This window comes from Oncorhynchus mykiss, chromosome 17 (genome assembly GCF_057628025.1).
Source record: "Oncorhynchus mykiss isolate SJ-2025 chromosome 17, ASM5762802v1, whole genome shotgun sequence".
In the NCBI taxonomy this organism is placed as follows: Eukaryota; Metazoa; Chordata; class Actinopteri; order Salmoniformes; family Salmonidae; genus Oncorhynchus; species Oncorhynchus mykiss.
The window spans coordinates 8,878,630-8,899,229 of record NC_143038.1 but is presented as its reverse complement, the minus strand read 5'-3'; the positions used below and the strand labels follow the sequence as shown (position 1 = coordinate 8,899,229).

The 20,600-nt window shown below is 44.0% G+C and overlaps 2 protein-coding genes across 2 annotated transcripts; both read left to right on the top strand.

Moving 5' to 3' along the window:
• Positions 1 to 640: 640 nt before the first annotated feature.
• Positions 641 to 6,667, top strand: LOC110493578 (CCN family member 1). The gene is made up of 5 exons (XM_021567932.3): positions 641 to 997; positions 2,034 to 2,247; positions 3,225 to 3,596; positions 3,880 to 4,055; positions 4,969 to 6,667. The coding sequence occupies exons 1-5, from the start codon at positions 947 to 949 to the stop codon at positions 5,272 to 5,274; spliced, it is 1,119 nt and encodes a 372-aa protein (XP_021423607.3). The 5' UTR covers positions 641 to 946; the 3' UTR covers positions 5,275 to 6,667.
• A 1,185-nt stretch (positions 6,668 to 7,852) lies between these two features.
• Positions 7,853 to 20,242, top strand: LOC118940368 (rab11 family-interacting protein 4A-like). Its single transcript, XM_036949512.2, has 3 exons — positions 7,853 to 8,400; positions 16,609 to 16,696; positions 18,503 to 20,242. The coding sequence occupies exons 1-3, from the start codon at positions 8,191 to 8,193 to the stop codon at positions 18,673 to 18,675; spliced, it is 471 nt and encodes a 156-aa protein (XP_036805407.2). The 5' UTR covers positions 7,853 to 8,190; the 3' UTR covers positions 18,676 to 20,242.
• Positions 20,243 to 20,600: the final 358 nt, after the last annotated feature.

The following is a 20,600-nucleotide window of genomic DNA, read 5'->3' as shown; positions in this document are numbered from 1 at the left end:
ACCGTTAACTTTACAACAATACACACCAAGGTCTATCCTCATGGCTGTGTCAGAACAGACAACCTCAATTCAAGACGGAAAGCTAGGCAGACATGGGGGTCGTTTTAAGCAATCAAGACCCAGACAGTGGAAGTAGAAGTAATGAAACATCTGTGCAGTCCACAAAATGGACAAGGTTTTATTAAGCCACAAGTAGGTAGACAAGGTCTCACTTCCCTGAAATCATGTAATACCTATACTCTTAATATAACTTGAATGTTTTGCATTTCACCTTGACTACATTTTTTGTACTGTTACACTAATATCAAAACCACCGGAATGCTTCGCCTTTCCTGAGGTGCTGTTGCTATAAGTATTACTGTACTGTACTGGGAGTGTCTGCAGTGCTCACCAGCAAGCCGGGTATAGTTATCTTGGTGTTAGCAGAGCGGTGGCTACAAAGGTGGAATGTCAGTAAGCCTAAATGTGACTTAAAAGCACCGGTTACATTTTAGTCCAGCCAATAAAATAAACACGGACTACTTCTACGGATTTTTATGAATGACCGTATTCATCCCCAAGCACGCCCCCCAATCAATTTGTGGCCCTCTCCTTAACTCCACCCATTTGGAATGTCTGGCCCGCTGCCCGAATGATAATTGGCTGGACATATGGCGACGCATGGGGCGGAGTTTCTGCGTAGCTCACGAGTTGGTATAAAGTAGATCAGGATACTCTCTCTGTTGAATAATTTTTTTTTAGAGTGCTGTAACGATCTCGGGGAAGGGATGAAAATAACTGTTCTCTACACTTCAACGACTTCTGTTCATCCAACGCAACTGTGCGACTGTAGTCTATTCTTGAAAGAGGATTTAAAAGTTCAGAACTGTCTTCAAGCAGACTAATAACGGGGGCAGAGCTTGTTTTTTGACAACTGTCTACTGTTTCTTTGTGATTTTCAATAATTATGGCAAAACGTATCATCTTTGTTTTCTTGACAATGGCAGTCACCAGTCAGGTAAGTCGTATCACCTTGGCAGCTGTCAAATTAGTATGATTTTGATCATATGCAAATCATGCAACAAAATAGCAATGGATGAGTGGATTGCTTAGACTGTTTTGTAACGAGCAGTTGGCGGTGATTTGACTGTCATACACAAGTCATTGTATTTTAGAGACACAAGTGAGAACTTTGTCTACCGTGTTTTCTGTTAACTGAAGATATATATTTTCAAACTGCTGTCGCCTACAGACTATTTGGTAACACGCTTACAAGAGCGTGCTACTGTGTAACTGCTCGTGTAATTACAGTGTAACAATTTTTTGTAATTACTCATTGTTATAATTAGTTACAATGTACTTACAGTAGAAATCCTTAACCCTAACCCAGTGTTCTAATGAGTAATTACAATACTGGTTACACTGTGATTACAGGAATAATCACAGTTATGAGGGCACAGTAATGTAAAATGTGACTGACTTTTTTTGCAGCCTACCAGTCCTACCTTGACTTGTGTCTCTTTTTTTATAGGCATGTGTGTGCTTGTCAAATAACTTTGACTCACTGTCTGAGGGTGGGACTTTATACATACTGTTGATTTTTTTTTTTTTATTGGAAGAAGTTGGCATGGAAGACTAATGTACTGTTACTCGATTCACGAGTTGGCAGGGGATTGGGTACAACACTTAAACAGCTGCCTAGACAGACAAGACATCCATGGGGATGAAGGGGTAGAAATTATATGAGCAAATTAAATTGACTACTTCAAATTGAAGTTCAAGTACATACATTCATTGTAAACGGTGTTCAAAACCACTCCAAAGGGGACACAATAATCAATTTAAATAAATCAGTTGACATCTCACAATGAATATAAAATGATCAAAATAGACTCCTAGAGCATCTTTATCACTAGTAGTGTTTTACCCATGAAGGCAGACCACAGCAAGAAAATACATGACAAAAATGACTTCCTTTCCTATGCTTCTTTCTTTATGCCTAGGAACCTAAACCTCTCCTCTATCCTATTCCTCTCTCCTCCCCACACCTCCAGGTGGGTGCCAGCTGCCCGGCGGTATGTGAGTGTCCAGCCATGCCCCTCTCGTGCCCCCCCGGGGTGAGTGCGGTGGCCGACGGCTGCGGGTGCTGCAAGGTGTGTGCCTCCCAGCTGAACCAGGACTGCAGCCCCACGATGCCCTGCGACCACCACAAGGGACTGGAGTGCAACTACGGCAATGACGTGACCCTGGCCCAAGGCATCTGCAGGGGTAAGGTTGTGATAGGGGGAGGAAGTGGGGCGTTTGGAAGTGTGTATTGTAGAAGTGTTGGGATTCAAAGTGTGTAATGAAGGTTGTAGGTGTTCAGTGTTGGAACTATGATGAGGTGTTAATAGTGTATATCTTGTCAAGTGTGATGTGTAGTAGTTAGTTGATGCTGAGTTTTTATGTGATAGCATCTTAGGGTGCATGTATGAGAAATATTACCGTAGGACTAAACCATGTGTTGAACGTCACCACAGCCCCGGACTTAACACGTTGTATCCCAGTGGGGGAGGATATTTGGATGTTAAGTAGATTCCTTATGGAGCTCAATCTCACAGACCAAAATGGAACTAGTTCTAGCTACATCAAACCAAGATTCCAATCCTTCATAGACTAAGATTGGAGGCTTCCACCGTGTCCATGACATGCAGACAATGAGACTCTTCTGGATTCTTACTCACAAGACTTCCTTTCTCTGACCTCCCTCTAGATCTAAGTGTTCTCTCTGGGTTACAGTCTGTGTGCCGTGTCGGTGTCGTTTATTGTGTGTTTGCTAGTTGTTAAGGGGAGGATTGAGTAAAGGGGGTTTCAGCTGGTGTATCTGGAGTATATGACAGATTCCTCCCGGTCATACCTGGGATTGTCAGTGGAAGTTCTTGTATACTTTGACTTTAAAACACATCCTCATATTTAGACTCTCCAGAGACAGGGATGGATGGTTCCCAAAATACCCCCTCGTTACATGATAGCACATTACACACTGTAGACAGTAAGCAGTTCCTTGGTCCTGCTGATGTTTTTATGTGTATATAAATCATAAATATGTTACTACCTCAAAGTGGTCTTAGTATCCATCTAAATTGCCCCTAAAGGAATTATGAAGTTGAATTGAGTTGTACTGCACTGTACCGTACTGTACTGTACTGTGCTGTACTGAACTCAATGGAATTCAATGCATTCTCCTCATTTCCCTCTCTTAACAGCAAGAAAGGAAGGTCGTACGTGTGAGTATAACGGGAGGATCTACCAAAACGGTGAGAATTTCCGCGCCGGCTGTAAACACCAGTGTACCTGCATCGACGGTGTCGTGGGCTGTTCCCTGCTCTGTGCCAACCGTCTGCCCCCCGCCATCCCCTCCTGCCCCTACCCCCAGCTGGTCAGGGTGCCAGGGCAGTGCTGCTTCACTGTGGACTGCCACAAGGGTACCTGGCGCCTTCCCCCCACCAAGCAACATCGCCAACCAACACAACCCAAACCTCATCCAGACCAGTACCAGCCGGATAACACACTGGGCAATGAGCTGGTGGAGAGAGGCAAGGGCTGGGAGAATGAACAAGGCTACAAGCACCTGCCTGGTGAGGAGCTGTTGCACTCTTGACATTGACCAAATGCATTGTTATTGATCATGATAGATACTTGGCTGTAGCTTATCATGTACACTGAGTGATCATCGCTAGCACTATTAGCATTTTTGGTATAATAGTTGAGGACTATTGGTCGATAGTTACTCATGTTTGTCTGTACATCAGTCAGTCATGTATCCTGGTTTCTTCCCTCTGAGGTATATTCTCCCTGTAACTCCCTTCCTTCCTTCCTTCCCTTTGTCTCCCATGCTCCTCTTCCTCCCACCCTTCCCAGTATGGAAGAATTTGTTGGATTGTGTTGTCCAGACAACGGACTGGTCCCATTGCTCACGAAGCTGTGGGATGGGAGTGTCCTCGCGCATCACCAACAACAATGCTCAGTGTAAGCTGGATAGAGAGACTCGCCTGTGCACCATCCGGCCCTGCGGTGACGTAGCCGTCCCGCCCAAGGTAAATTCCATATTTAGACAACGCAGTGGGCAACTGTAGTGTGTCTGTGTGCCCATCAGTGTGACTGCACATATTTTCATCCATCATCATCATCATCCCAGGCAGTAACAATATCTCCATTATAATTTACTGATCTGATATCACTTTGATAACAAACCCCAACCCCCTAGACTGTTTCCTCTGCGGAGCACGTCCCGGTGGGAACAGACTAGCGTTGATTTACTCACAGTGGCGGTGGCGCCCTTTTAAATATAGTCCCCTCCACCCCACCCACGGCATTCCTGCCAAGCAACTGTCCATAGCTAGGCGCCTGGGCCCTGTGCACTCAGCCAGGGAGATGGTGTGTCTATATTAATCCTCATCTGTTTCTCTGGATCAGTGCTTGCGACCCAAATGCCACACCCTATTCCCTATTTAGTGCACTACTTTTGACCAGGGCGCATAGGGCTCCTGACAGTGCCCATAAGGCTCTGGTCAAAAGTAGTGTACAATGTAGGGAATAGGGTGCCATTTGGGATGCACCACTGTGGGCTGGGAGATTATAGCTGATTTACCACTGAGACTAATAAGGCCTCTGTCTGGCTGAGTGCGAGATTAATGAGTTTCAGTGAGTTTGATTTAACTTTGTTTTGTCACTGTGTTCAGTTAATTTCATAACTTTACTATAATTTAATAAACTTCAGTTTTGTTTTCAGTACTGACACTTTGTTGGTGATAAGTTCATGATTTGGTTGCATAAGCCTTCCGGACATTTAATTCAAAGATGTTTTAAAGATATCTGCAAAAGTTTGTCATTTTATTGAAACAATACAGGTGCCCCGACAGTACAGCATGAAACTTTTACTTTCCTCTGCCCTCTCTGACTATCTCCCTCTTTCTCTCTTTCCCCTTCCTCCTTCTATTCCCTTTACAGAAGGGCAAGAAGTGCTCCCCGACTCCAAAAGCGTCAGAACCCATGCGTCTGTCATATGGCGAGTGTCAGAGTGTCCGCCTCTACCGGCCCAATTACTGCGGCGTGTGTACGGATGGCCGCTGCTGCTCGCCGCGTCGCACGCGCACCGTTCCTGTGACTTTTGTGTGCCCGGATGGCGAGCGTTTCCAGAGAGACGCCATGTTCATCCAGTCGTGCAAGTGTAGCAAGGAATGCGGCCATCTCAATGAAGTAGCCTTGCCACCACAGCACTGGATGTATGGAGACACACATAAGTTCATCGACTAGCTTGATCGTGTTTTAACAGAATCCTCAAACTTGACTGAGAACATTGACAAGGGAAGGGTGACATTTAAAAAAATAAATACCATGGGCCTTGAGGGTGTTTTTCTCTGCAGGCCTCAAATAACAGAACTGAGCTTCACAATGGGCTCTCAGTGAAAGCCTGGCACTATAGTAGCAAACCCCCAAATAGTAAAGTACTTACTGTATGTTTGACTGGAGTGGTTTTGATTGACAGGTGATCCATCCACTCCTGAATGTTCCTCAGACATGGCTCTGAACTCCGGCCTACAGTCCCACCTGGCGTTTTTGTTTAGTTACGGTGTGACATAATGAGTTGCTAGGGCCTTCACAGCAACGACAGAGAGAAAAAGATGAGAAACAGGTGACAACACAGCACTGTGTTGTAGAATAGAAACACATGAAGGAACTGTACAGGGTTATTTGCTGTATAAAGTGATATGATGCTTTGCCTACACTAACCAGGGTCATATTCACTAGGCACCGAATGGAAGAAAAGAGTCTGACACAGGGAGGGACAAGCTGAAGTTGTTCAATAATAAATACTTGCTTTGGTTATCCGTTGCAAAACATTTTTCTAGGGTGTGCACTAAGACTACAACCCAGCTCTATGAGGGCTGGCGTGATACTGGGGCATAACACAATGCACTGAGAACAGTGACTTTAGAAGATAAGTGACGTCAAGCCTGGATGGGCTGAAACGTCTTGACGAAGAGGCTGACAAGATGGAGCATTTAGCTCAGCGCAGGGTACTTGAGTATTAACATTATTTATTCGTATTCTTGTCCAAAGAACTTGACACTAACTCTCTGCAGTAGAGAGTGACGTTCAGTGTAGTTGGGATGATGAGCTGTCTAAAAACAGAGGTTTATGTGAGAGGTGGTAATGAAAGAAATATGTGTCTCAAATGGCACACTATTCCCTATATAGTGCACAAAGTAGTTCTCTATGCAGGGAATGGTAATGATAGCCTGTCTCCACTGACTGCAGTACTAAAAGGAGCTCTGTCTGTAAATGAGACGTGTTCAGAAATGACTGGACCAATACCAATTCACTTCAAATGACCTCTAATCTCTTACCAGATTCAGATGAGTTTTATTAACATGAATGACAAAGCCACTGTTGCTAAAGCGAAGTGAGATAATGTAATCAACAATACCAATAAACATAATGAATACATAATAATAATAATAGAGAATAGTCAATGAATAACATTGGTGAATAATTTTCAATATTGTGTATATGTTTGGGATTCATTCATGTATTGTATGCTGTTCCTGAAATCCGAAAAACTATTGCTTACACATCTTTAATTATGATTTGTTACTCCAAAACTGTCAAATGAAATGTTTTACAATAAAACTGTTATACAATTGTACAACGTCTACTTCAAATGTGTGTTTGTCATAACTGAGAATATGTAGCCAAGCTATTAACATGGCACTAGTGATTGTTGTTGTTCACGTGATACAAAGCTGACCTGCCTGTTTCAGTTACATGTGATGTTTTATTTGAACTTGGCTTGTATCGTTTCAAATTCTTTCATTTGGCAGTCATTTGATTAGCAAGAGGTTGATAAACTGAAAGGATTCGCAAAACACACCACCTTGCCTGCTGACATTTTTGGGAATGTGTTAAAGGGATAGTTCACCCAAATTACAAAATTACATATTGGTTTCCTTACCCTGTTCGCAATCTATGGACAAGGTAAGACAGTAGTCACTGGTTTGGTTTTGTTTACATGGTCACTGTTTCCACTATTGGCACAAATCCAATGCAAGTCAATGGTACTGATATAAGCATTTTTCATGCTTCATGTCCAAATCATCTATAGTAACTTCCCCGAGCTACACAATCAATTTGAGATACTTTAGGATGATTTGGTCAGTAAGCACAAAACAATGCTAATATCAGTCAGTACCTTTGTGCCACACATGCAAAAAAATGTAGGATTTGGAGACAGTAACCAGGTAAACAAAAACCAAGCATGGATTGCTGTCTTACCTTGTCCATAGACTGCTAACAATAAGGAAACCAGTAGCCTGTATGCCATTTTGTAATTTGGGTGAGCTATCACTAACAGAGGACTAATGAACAAAATACTAAACTGTTCCTTTAAGACTACACCTTTAAGGCTGAGCCTGGGTGAGAAAAATGCTAAAAAGCCACTCTGTTATTTTTATCACTAAACAGGAACTCCAGTATTGATTCCATCAACACAAACAGACAGGGTATGGGTGGATTCTGGGGGATGCACGGACTAGACCAGTCAGTATGGGGCAGAATGTATGGAGAGACCCATTGGGGACCATAGACATTGAGGTTTAGGTGGTTTAGACCTATTATTAAATGTATTGAATAGTATCTGCTTCATAGTGTACTGAACACAGAGATATCACAGGTCAACACTGACATTCTCACAGAATCATATGCCGACATTTACAATAAAAAGCATGTTATGTGGACATCCAAATCTGAAAAACTGAAACGTGCAGTTGGCTGCTCATTCAGGACAAAACAAATGTGTCTAGAAAACTTCGCCCTCAGGTGGTGATTTTTTAACAGTATATTAGGTTTGGGCGAAATTTGCAACTTTACCTGTCATCAACTCCCAGTTTATCAAAAATTATCTGTCTGGATTTCGCATATCGGATAGGATTAAATGCACGGAATTATAATGACTAGGACGGCTGTCCCCATTCAAGTCAATGATTCGTCCGTTATGTTCATAATATTTTTATCCATTTAATCCTGGCTGCTGTTTATGGGTTTTTCCCGCTCCCGCTAGTGTACCTCTTCCAACTCTCAGCATCCAGTGGTCCTCGCGCTCTACTGAGTTGGTGAAGTCACGCACAGGCTGCTGTCGGGCGCGCCAGAGCAGCGGTGGTTCTCGCCTCGGGGATGGCGCCCTCTGCTTCGGTGTTCAAGTCGGGTTTTCAACCTCAGGACAACAAACTTCCGATGGAAAGTGTCCTTCCCGACGCGGAGCAGCTCCTGCTGTTCCTCAGGAAACTCAAAGAGGTGTTCGACTTGTGCGACGAGGATTCGGATGGTTATATTCGCGTGGAGCATTTCGTAAACCTCGGTTCACAGTTCGGCCAAGGAGACGAGGTAATATAAATGCCAATCAAGCATCCCCTGGTGTTTTATGGAGTAACGTTGCGCTACAGTAGCGTTTGTTTATACGTTTAAAGGCTTCGTTTCTATGTTTCTTGTTGTGTTTTATGTCGTGTAGACGATGTTATTACACATGCATAGATATTTACTTACAATATACTAATTCATTCATGTTTGGCTATTCAGAACATATAGCCTATACCATAAAGTGGAACAGGCTCTTTGTACCAAAAGCTGAACAAAGTTCAGTCTTACACCTGTAAAAGTATATTTTCTTGGATGCTAAAATACAAGATAGACGTGAGATTTTATTTTCAAGTAACTGTTAACGTTATAACTAGTTTTCAGTGTGGCTGTGGAGGAGAGTACAGTAACACTTTCCAGTGAGATAATCTGATTCAGCCTTTCTCTCCCATTCCTTGTATTCAGGCTCTAATTTTGGCCCAAAAAGTGAAACTCATTTTCGTCCAAATGTGTTATTTTGTGGTAGAGAAATTAGGTCAACTACTGAGAGAGAGAGACTGGAAAATAGGCTAATTGTGTTCTTCTGACGGTATTAATGGACTATAGCCAATAGCTCTCAATTGCATCAGCCTTTTGATATTTAATATAATGTGCCAGCCTCAACATAGTAATAAACATAGGCAGACAGGTTTGTTTTAGTAAAGGAGTTTTCTCTGCTATAAATTAGGCTTAACACAAGCCTTCTGCCATTTGTCATGGCATGGCTGCGCTCTGCTGAACTGGGCTGAGTGATTGTGTGAGCAGGGAGCGAGCATGCATAGACCTGCCTGTGTAGATTCAGAAACAGATATATAGCCTAGACTAGAAACAGCGCAAAGCACCCAAGAGACTTTATCTTATCCTAACCCGTCACTGACCTGCTCTGTCTGAATAATAATTGTGTGCAATGAATTGGCACTCTCTTTATGTGAACAATTAACTATTTTAATTGGCGCTGTGTATCTTTGTAAATGTAATCAGGTTGGTAATAGACCACTTTGCCTGTCTCCATACAGGCTTTTTCCAGTAAGAATGATTCATAGGCTGTGTCTGAAATGGCACCCTATTCCCTATATAGTGCACTACTTTTGACCAGAACCCTGTGGGTCCTGGTCCCCCTGGTCAAAATAGGGTGCCATAGTATGCATACACAGGCAGATCAGCGTAGCTCTACAGGAGTCCACTGTCCTGCAGTGTGTCCTACTGTTCTGAGTGTGAGTTGGGGATGGATGCACTCAACTTCCCACAGGTTGATAAGCATAAACTGATCTCAGACCAGTTTTAATTGGACAACCCATACACTCCCGACTTTGTCATTGGCTAAATGATACCCGTTTGGTCTTGATGTTTTAACTGTTGTTGAATAATTAACAATGGCCCATCCAAAAATAGGTTGTTGTTCACACAAGTCCCTTGTGTTCCAATGTATGTCACAGGGCTGTAACATTAGTGTTGATTGGCTCCCCCGTGTTCTGTTGCTTATCACTTCTCTGGAACATTAGCTCTGATTGGTTCCTTTGGGATGCTTTGCATGGACTGTGGGCAAATGGATCAAATCAAATTTTATTTGTCAAATGTGCCAAATACAACAGGTGTAGTAGACCTTACCGTGAAATACTTACTTACAAGCCCTTAACCAACAATGCAGTTCAAGAAATAAGAGTTAAGAAAATATTTACTAAATAAAATAAAGTCAAAATAAAAAGTAACAGTAGAATGACATAACAATAACGAGGCTATATACAGGGGTCCAGTACTGAGTAAATGTGTGGGGGTACAGGTTAGTTGCGGTAATTTGTACATGTAGGTACGGGTAAAGTGACTATGCATAGCGAGCAGCAGCAGTGTAAAAACAAAGCGGTGGGGGGGTCAATGTATATAGTCCGGGTGTCCATTTGATTAATTGTTCAGCAGTTTATAGCTTGGGGGTAGAAGCTGTTCAGGAGCCTTTTGGACCTAGACTTGGCGCTCTGGTACCGCTTGATGATGTGGATAGGGGTTAAAAAGGGGTGCTATTAATAGTAGGTAGTGTGGGTGTTCAACTATGCATGTAGCATCAACACTCTCCTCAGCAGATGTAGTGAATAGGTCTATATGGACACTGAATTCTCATGTTGGAACTACTTTAGTTCAACATTAAATGAGCATTTGAGAAAGAGGCAGCTCGATGAAACTACATCTTTTCAGCTAAACAATTTCCACAAAGCTTCTCTCAATAGTTTTATTAGACCACAATGGTCCACTCTGTTATTTGACCCTGATGGTCATCTATGAAAGTTTGAACATCTTGAAGAATGATTTGGCTTTAATGGCCATGTACTCTTATACTCTCTACCCGGCACAGCCAGAAGAGGACTGGCCACCCCTCAGAGCCTGGTTCCTCTCTAGGTTTCTTCCTAGGTTCCTGCCTTTCTAGGGAGTTTTTCCTAGCCACTGTGCTTCTACATCGGCATTGCTTGCTGTTTAGGGTTATAGGCTTGGTTTCTGTATAAGCACTTTGTGACATCTGCTGATGTAAAAAAGGCTTTATGAATACATTTGATTTGAGTTACGCACACAGAACATGATGCAGATGAGATTAAACCTGTCTGGACCTCTGTGTCCCACTGGCCACACATAGCCTCAACATCATCCTTTCACTGCTCCCATATTCTGACCTATCCTGTCCACTCCCTCTATCCACCCACTCACAGTCACACTGATCCCCTGCTCCTCCTAATCCAGCAAAACTTAATATAATCTCCTAAAAACTCAGACTCACTGGTCCAAATCTTCCAACACAATGGCCTTCATTTCACCCAGTACTTTCCTGTTGACCCAGTTGCCGTGCCGACAGTAACTAGGGCATTAGAGCCGTAATTGTCTGGTGTGTGTTTTGACTGATAGCTGGCTGACACAGTGAGGGATGGTGATGCACAGCTGTATAGCAGAGGTTGGACAGATGGGAGCAAGGACCCATCGTGCGTGTGTGGTCTGTTGAAGGACTGTCTCCCACCACATTCTCAGACACGCACACAAATGTACGAGCATACACGTACACACACAAACACACGCATACGCAAGCACACACACACAATCTCTCTGGTATTCACACAGTCATTCTCAGTCACTATTAGGTCTCTATCCCCAGCATTTACCATTTCATGACACTGTTTTACCAGCCCCAGTCTAAAAGTAGGAGTTGAAAGAGTTGCAGGCAGCATCTAAAATGCATTAAATGCATAATTCATGAGTACAGTACAGTACCCCTGTGTCTCTGCTTCAGCCCACATGAAAAAAGAAAACCAGCCCCGTCACAGACCAGGATGTCTTACTCCCAGGCAGACTAAATAACTTTTTTGCCCGCTTTGAGGACAATACAGTGCCACTGACACGGCCCGCAACTAAAACATGCGGACTCTCCTTCACTGCAGCCGACGTGAGGAAAACATTTAAACGTGTCAACCCTCGCAAGGCTGCAGGCCCAGACGGCATCCCCAGCCGCGCCCTCAGAGCATGCGCAGACCAGCTGGCTGGTGTGTTTACGGACATATTCAATCAATCCCTATCCCAGTCTGTTGTTCCCACATGCTTCAAGAGGGCCACCATTGTTCCTGTTCCCAAGAAAGCTAAGGTAACTGAGCTAAACGACTACCGCCCTGTAGCACTCACTTCCGTCATCATGAAGTGCTTTGAGAGACTAGTCAAGGACCATATCACCTCCACCCTACCTGACACCCTAGACCCACTCCAATTTGCTTACCGCCCAAATAGGTCCACAGACGATGCAATCTCAACCACACTGCACACTGCCCTAACCCATTTGGACAAGAGGAATACCTATGTGAGAATGCTGTTCATCGACTACAGCTCGGCATTTAACACCATAGTGCCCTCCAAGCTCGTCATCAAGCTCGAGACCCCGGGTCTCAACCCCGCCCTGTGCAACTGGGTACTGGACTTCCTGACGGGCCGCCCCCAGGTGGTGAGGGTAGGCAACAACATCTCCACCCCGCTGATCCTCAACACTGGGGCCCCACAAGGGTGCGTTCTGAGCCCTCTCCTGTACTCCCTGTTCACCCACGACTACATGGCCACGCACGCCTCCAACTCAATCATCGAGTTTGCGAACGACACAACAGTGGTAGGCTTGATTACCAACAACGACGAGACGACCTACAGGGAGGAGGTGAGGGCCCTCGGAGTGTGGTGTCAGGAAAATAACTTCACACGTTGCGTGTGAGGTCAACAAAACTAAGGAGATGATTGTGGACTTCAGGAAACAGCAGAGGGAACACCCTCATCCACATCGATGGAACAGTAGTGGAGAGGGTAGTGGAGAGGGTAGTAAGTTTTAAGTTCCTCGGCGTACACATCACAGACAAACTGAATTGGTCCACCCACACAGACAGCATCGTGAAGAAGGCGCAGCAGTGCCTCTTCAACCTCAGGAGGCTGAAGAAATTTGGCTTGTCACCAAAAGCACTCACAAACTTCTACAGATGCACAATCGAGAGCATCCTGTCGGGCTGTATCACCGCCTGGTACGGCAACTGCTCCGCCCACAAATGTAAGGCTCTCCAGAGGGTATTGAGGTCTGCACAACGCATCAGCGGGGGCAAACTACCTGCCCTCCAGGACACCTACACCACCCGATGTCACAGGAAGGCCATAAAGATCATCAAGGACAACAACCACCCGAGCCACTGCCTGTTCACCCCGCTATCATCCAGAAGGCGAGGTCAGTACAGGTGCATCAAAGCTGGGACCGAGAGACTGAAAAACAGCTTCTATCTCAAGGCCATCAGACTGTTAAACAGCCACCACTAACATTGAGTGGCTGCTGCCAACACACTGACTCAACTCCAGCCACTTTAATAATGGGAATTGATGGGAAATGATGTAAATATATCACTAGCCACTTTAAACAATGCTACTTAATATAATGTTTACATACCCTACATTATTCATCTCATATGTATATACTGTACTCAATATAATCTACTGCATCTTTATGTAATACATGTATCACTAGCCACTTTAACTATGCCACTTTGTTTACATACTCATCTCATATGTATATACTGCACTCAATACCATCTACTGTATCTTGCCTATGCCGCTCTGTACCATCACTCATTCATATATCTTTATGTACATATTCTTTATCCCCTTACACTTGTGTCTATAAAGGTAGTAGTTTTGGAATTGTTAGCTAGATTACTTGTTGGTTATTACTGCATTGTCGGAACTAGAAGCACAAGCATTTCGCTACACTCGCATTAACATCAGCTAACCATGTGCATGTGACAAATAAAATTTGATTTGATTTGAAGATGTGGGTTGATGGTGGGAGCGGCTATGGAGTTGCATACATTTCCTCCATCACAGGGAGTGCAGGTCGGTACTATGGGCTGTTTACAGTAAGATACACCCTCTGTCTCCCCCTCCTCACTTTCACGTTGACTATTACACAGGATCATCAACCGAGATCTACCAGTTCACCTCTGACTGGTATTGGCTGGTTTTATTTATTAATTGTATTTTTATTTATTTTATTTATTTCACCTTTATTTAACCAGGTAGACTAGTTGAGAACACGTTCTCATTTACAACTGCGACCTGGCCAAGATAAAGCAAAGCAGTTCGACACATACAACAACACAGAGTTACACATGGAATAAACAAACATACAGTAGAAAAAGTCTATATACAGTGTGTGCAAATGAGGTAAGATAAGGGAGGTAAGGCAATAAATAGGCCATGGTGGCGAAGTAGTTACAATATAGCAAATAAACACTGGAATGGTAGATGTGCAGAAGATGAATGTGCAAGTAGAGATACTGGGGTGCAAAGGAGCAAGATAAATAAATAAATAAATACATTATGGGGATGAGGTAGTTGGATGGGCTATTTACAGATGGGCTATGTACAGGTGCAGTGATCTGTGAGCTGCTCTGACAGCTGGTGCTTAAAGCTAGTAAGGGAGATATGAGTCTCCAGCTTCAGTGATTTTTGCAGTTCGTTCCAGTCATTGGCAGCAGAGAACTGGAAGGAAAGGTGGCCAAAGGAAGAATTGGCTCTGTTGAGTCTGCCGATAGGAATGTGGTGATTGACAGAGTCGAAAGTCTTGGCCAGGTCGATGAATGTCTCTTATCGATGGCAGTTATGATATCGTTTCTGTGTGTGTGTGTGTGTGTTATATATATATATATATATATATATATATACACACACACACACACACACACACACACACACAGTGGGGCAAAAAAGTATTTAGTCAGCCACCAATTGTGCAAGTTCTCCCACTTAAAAAGATGAGAGGCCTGTAATTTTCATCATAGGTACACTTCAACTATGACAGACAAAATGAGAAAAAAATCCAGAAAATCACATTGTAGGATTTTTAATGAATTTATTTGCAAATTATGGTGGGAAATAAGTATTTGGTCAATTACAAAAGTTTCTCAATACTTTGTTATATACCCTTCGTTGGCAATGACAGAGGTCAAACGTTTTTTGTAAGTCTTCACACACTATTGTTGGTATTTTGGCCCATTCCTCCATGCAGATCTCCTCTAGAAGTGATGTTTTGGGGCTGTTGCTGGGCAACACGGACTTTCAACTCCCTCTAAAGATTTTCTATGGGGTTGAGATCTGGAGACAGGCTAGGCCACTCCAGGTCCTTGAAATGCTTCTTACGAAGCCACTCCTTCGTTGCCCGGGCGGTGTGTTTGGGATCATTGTCATGCTGAAAGACCCAGCAACGTTTCATCTTCAATGCCCTTGCTGATGGAAGGAGGTTTTCACTCAATCTCACGATACATGGCCCCATTCATTATTTCCTTTACACGGATCAGTCGTCCTGGTCCCTTTGCAGAAAAACAGCCCCAAAGCATGATGTTTCCACCCCATGCTTCACAGTAGGTATGGTGTTCTTTGGATGCAACTCAGCATTCTTTGTCCTCCAAACACGACGAGTTGAGTTTTTACCAAAAAGTTATATTTTGGTTTCATCTGACATTCTCCCAATCTTCTTCTGGATCATCCAAATGCTCTCTAGCAAACTTCAGACGGGCCTGGACATGTACTGGCTTAAGCAGGGGTATACGTCTGGCACTGCAGGATTTAAGTCCCTGGCGGCGTAGTGTGTTACTGATGGAAGGCTTTGTTACTTTGGTCCCAGCTCTCTGCAGGTCATTTACTAGGTCCCCCCGTGTGGTTCTGGGATTTTTGCTCACCGTTCTTGTGATCATTTTGACCCCACGGGGTGAGATCTTGCGTGGAGCCCCAGATCGAGGGAGATTATCAGCGGTCTTGTATGTCTTCCATTTCCTAATAATTGCTCCCACATTTGATTTCTTCAATCCAAGCTGCTTACCTATGGCAGATTCAGTCTTCCCAGCCTGGTGCAGGTCTACAATTTTGTCCTTTGACAGCTCTTTGGTCTTGGCCATAGTAGAGCTTGGAGTGTGACTGTTTGAGGTTGTGGACAGGTGTCTTTTATACTGATAACAAGTTCAAACAGGTGCCATTAATACAGGTAACGAGTGGAGGACAGAGCCTCTTAAAGAAGAAGTTACAGGTCTGTGAGAGCCAGAAATCTTACTTGTTTGTAGGTGACCAAATACTTATTTTCCACCATAATTTGCAAATCAATTCATTAAAAATCCTACAATGTGATTTTCTGGATTTTTAAATAATTTTGTCAGTCATAGTTGAAGTGTACCTATGATGAAAAATACAGGCCTCTCTCATCTTTTTAAGTGGGAGAACTTGCACAATTGGTGGCTGACTAAATACTTTTTTGCCCCACTGTGTGTGTGTGTGTGTGTGTGATATATATATATATATATATATATACACACACACACACACACACACACACAGTCTTATGCATTCATGATGTGTGCTCTATATGAGTGAGATCCTCTATGTGTGAAGAGCCGTACTTCACCTCTAGGTCATAACAACATGAGGTGTGTTGTAGTGACTCAGTAGTGATTCAGAGAGGGACTGTTAGAACAGGTGATGGTGGGAGGCTCACAGCTACAGGTCACACACACACACACACACACACACACAGCTGTCAGCAAGAGTCAGACATTGACAGGTTGTTTACAATTTCATCTGTACGTTTGCATAGATTCTATGAAGCCAAACTCATGACAAATTGTTTTTGTTCAGCCGTTTTGTTGCCTGTCCCATGTTCTCCAGGTGAAGAAGTTGGCCAAATGCTTGGACCCCAATACTCAGGGCAGAATCAACTTCAAGGACTTCTGCCATGGAGTGCTGGCTATCAAAGGTAGGAATGAGAGGCTTGGACAGGGAGCCAACCATCGGCAACTGCATAATTCAGTTTTACTGGTGTGTGTGTGTGTCTGCGTGCATGTGCATCTTGCATACATGCATATGGTGTCTTCCCACTGAGGCAGAAAAGCATCATTCAGCAACACTATTCTGCCATTACCCTCCTACTCAGGTTATAGATGCTGGGACTGAAGAGGATGGGTAACTCCTACTGCCTAGTTACCATGTAGTTACCATGGAGTAGAGTTGAGTCACATGTTCATACATACACAGCCTACCTACAAAATGGTATTGTGCTCAAACAATATTGTACTCATTTTCATAAGAAGGTAGTCTAGCTCAAACCCCCAAAATATTTTTTTTATGAGAGAACCAATCAAAGCTCAGCCAGAAATAAGTACAACTTGGTGCGAATATTGCATTTACAATGGCCTCAGCATCAGAAAGTGAAGGTGGAGAGACATAAAGGATGCTGGAGAGTTAGTGTCAATCAAAAGTGAAGCCCTACAATTTAGAGAATAAAAAGTCCTGCCCATGATTGAATCTTAACATCTTCACTATGGTCAGTTTGTTTTTCTCTGCTACACACTCAAGGCTGGTTTCTGCCAACTCATCATAACGGCTCTAACTGACCGGCCGGCCTCCTCTTTGGCCTGTCTAGAGAGAGAGAGTCCCTGTAAACCAGGTCAGTTTGTTTTTCCCTGCTACATCCTCCAGGCTTGTTTATAACAACCAGGACACATGAGTGGACACCAGCCAACCAGGACACATGAGTGGGGAACCAGCCAACCAGGACACATGAGTGGGGAACCAGCCAAACAGGACACATGAGTATGGACACCAGCCAAACAGGACACATGAGTATGGACACCAGCCAAACAGGACACATGAGTGGACACCAGCCAACCAGGACACATGAGTGGGGAACCAGCCAACCAGGACACATGAGTGGGGAACTAGCCCCGCCAGGACACATGAGTGGGGAACCAGCCCTGCCAGGATGTTGTGGTGTATTGTTGGGGCCAAACACGTTAACGGCTAACATCTAACGCTTACCCCATAGAGCTCCATTGCAATTGATTGACTGCAGGTGTGCATACTTAGCAGTGACCTGCCTCTACTCTGGCCCAGCTCAGCCACTGCAGCCAGGGGCTAAATCCACAACCCGCAGATGGTGCAGTGACGCTAAGGCAAGGTATGGGCACAGGGAGTTTGCCTTGTTAATACGGTGCATGCGTGGTGTCATGTCAGGTGCCAATGTGAATTTAGGATGATGAACCACAGATGATGGACTGAAGGCTCTGTTTTAGTCAGATTAAACTGCTGCTAGTCTACTCCCACTAAGTTAAAGCTGAGCCCTCATGTCTCCCTCTTACAAAGCCGAAGACTGCGTTTCTAACCTACTCCCAACCAATCATTAATTCATACCAACAAACTCCTTCAGCCCTCCGTGTCACTGTTGGCTCACTGTCTGTGTGAATATGTGTGTGTTGAATTATAGATAGGAGAAAAGTAAGTGCACGTGCAGAAGTGCACGTTTCCTAAATACTTACAGGAAATGGATTGTGAACTCAACTAGTCTACCTCATTTAATTGTGGCAGTTGTTTTCTGTCTTGATGTCTCATTACTTTATGCTAATTTAACATCTAACAAGTACAGCAAGGTCTCACATCAAGGATTTCATTTGATGGAAAGAAAAGCTACCCAGGGATGGAGAGACAAGTTGACAGTGGGAGTTAAAGAATATCATGTTATTCTATACAGTATGTATAGAACACCTTCTCCCTCTCTCGCTTTCAGGCTGTGAGGGGTTCCTGAAGACCACACTGGGAGCTCGCAGTATCACACAGCGTCCCTATGAGACCGACAACGGTTACTACTACCAGGTACATAATGTGTGTGTGTGCCCTTTCGCCAGGCCAGCCTCTATAGTTGTACACCCCTCTTTTCATTACCAAGTCAAAGTCATGTGAAACCCTCAAACTATATTGTTTTCTTGTAACATGGGAGCTTTGACTTTCTAAGCCCTTCATCCCAAATCAGACCCATAATGTGGTTACATTTTTACACTGTCTTTTCTCTCACTGCACGGTAAACCTAAATTAATGTCAGCATGTGAATCTGGACATAAACTCTAGCCAGAGTCAAGGCAAACTCCCACACAATGGATTAACAGGCATCACATCAAATATAGTGAGTTGTACCATACCTTTACAAATGTATGTCTTTACCAACATTACTTATTTAGATTTTATTGTGGGCCTAGTAGTTTACTTCAAAGTAAAATTATATAACATGTTTGTGTAATTACAGAGTACAATTTTTCAGCGTAAGTACCTCATGTGACCAGAGGGTGGCGTACTTTATCCATTCCATTGCCAAAGAGTAGTAACAGTAGCTGGCCCAGATTCTCCCCAGCCCAGCCCCATTCTGTAGACATGGCCTTTGTTTCACGCTTCTCTCTCATTTAAGGTCAGTAAACTAAGATAATTGGCTTATTATGTCATGGGGGGGGGCGTGTACAGTCTATAACATTGTTCCCAAGTGATGCCGCCCAAGCTTTCACCACACTGGAGCAGACCTGGGTTCAAATATTATTTAGAATCATTTCCATCTGGCACTCTAGGCAGGCTAGAGCAATCGCTCAATGTATTTGAAAGATTTCAAATAGTATTTGAACCAAGGTCTGCATTGGAGAGGAAGATCCCCATATTAGGTGTTACAGGATGTGTCATTGTAATGTCCCACTCATCGGGTCATCTCTGGGGAAACAAGATATGGTGTGGTAACGATTTATACCACGACACTAGACCAGGGGGTCTCGTACATTATATGTAAGCAATGTTGAAGCATTGATTTAATGTCAGTGGGTATTAACTAGTGAATGTTTTGCGTTTGTTTTCAATTGTGCCAGTGTATGTCAGTGTATCCTTTTATATAAGCCCTCTGAGTACCCAGATTGAGAGCGTTTTTTTCTTCCAAGGCTTCTGCTGCAAATGCATTATCCACATGGAGAAATATATCAAATCAAATGTATTTATATAGCCCTTCTTACATCAGCTGATATCTCAAAGTGCTGTACAGACACCCAGCCTAAAACCCCAAACAGCAAGGAATGCAGGTGTAGAAGCACGGTGGCTAGGAAAAACTCCCTAGTAAGGCCAAAACCTAGGAAGAAACCTAGAGAGGAACCAGGCTTTGAGGGATGGCCAGTCCGCTTCTGGCTGTGCCGGGTGGAGATTATAAGAGAACATGGCCAAGATGTTCAAATGTTCATAAATGACCAGCATGGTCAAATAATAATAATCACAGTAGTTGTCGAGGGTGCAGCAAGTCAGCACCTCAGGAGTAAATGTCAGTTGGCTTTTCATAGCCGATCATTAAGAGTATCTCTACCGCTCCTGCTGTCTCTAGAGAGTTGAAAACGGCAGGTCTGGGACAGGTAGCACGTCCGGTGAACAGGTCAGGGTTCCATAGCCACAGGCAGAACAGTTGAAACTGGAGCAGCAGCACGACCAGGTGGACTGGGGACAGCAAGGAGTCATCATGCCAGGTAGTCCTGAGGCATGGTCCTAGGGCGGGAGAAATACCCCAGATATAACAGACTGACCCTAGCCCCCAGACACAAACTACTGCAGCATAAATACTGGAGGCTGAGACAGGAGGGGTCAGGAGACACTGTGGCCCCATCCGATGATACCCCCGGACAGGGCCAAACAGGAAGGATATAACCCCACCCACTTTGCCAAAGCACAGCCCCCACACCACTAGAGGGATATCTTCAACCACCAACTTACCATCCTGAGACAAGGCCGAGTATAGCCCACAAAGATCTCCGCCACGGCACAACCCGGGGGGGGGGGGGGGGCCGACCCAGACAGGAAGATCACGTCAGTGA

Coding starts and splice junctions, on each gene's coding strand:
- LOC110493578 (XM_021567932.3), top strand. CDS start 947: ATGGCAAAACGTATCATCTTTGTTTTCTTGACAATGGCAGTCACCAGT. Junction 998..2,033: donor CAATGGCAGTCACCAGTCAG/GTAAGTCGTATC, acceptor CCACACCTCCAG/GTGGGTGCCAGCTGCCCGGC. Junction 4,056..4,968: donor ACGTAGCCGTCCCGCCCAAG/GTAAATTCCATA, acceptor TTCCCTTTACAG/AAGGGCAAGAAGTGCTCCCC.
- LOC118940368 (XM_036949512.2), top strand. CDS start 8,191: ATGGCGCCCTCTGCTTCGGTGTTCAAGTCGGGTTTTCAACCTCAGGAC. Junction 8,401..16,608: donor AGTTCGGCCAAGGAGACGAG/GTAATATAAATG, acceptor CATGTTCTCCAG/GTGAAGAAGTTGGCCAAATG. Junction 16,697..18,502: donor TGGAGTGCTGGCTATCAAAG/GTAGGAATGAGA, acceptor TCTCGCTTTCAG/GCTGTGAGGGGTTCCTGAAG.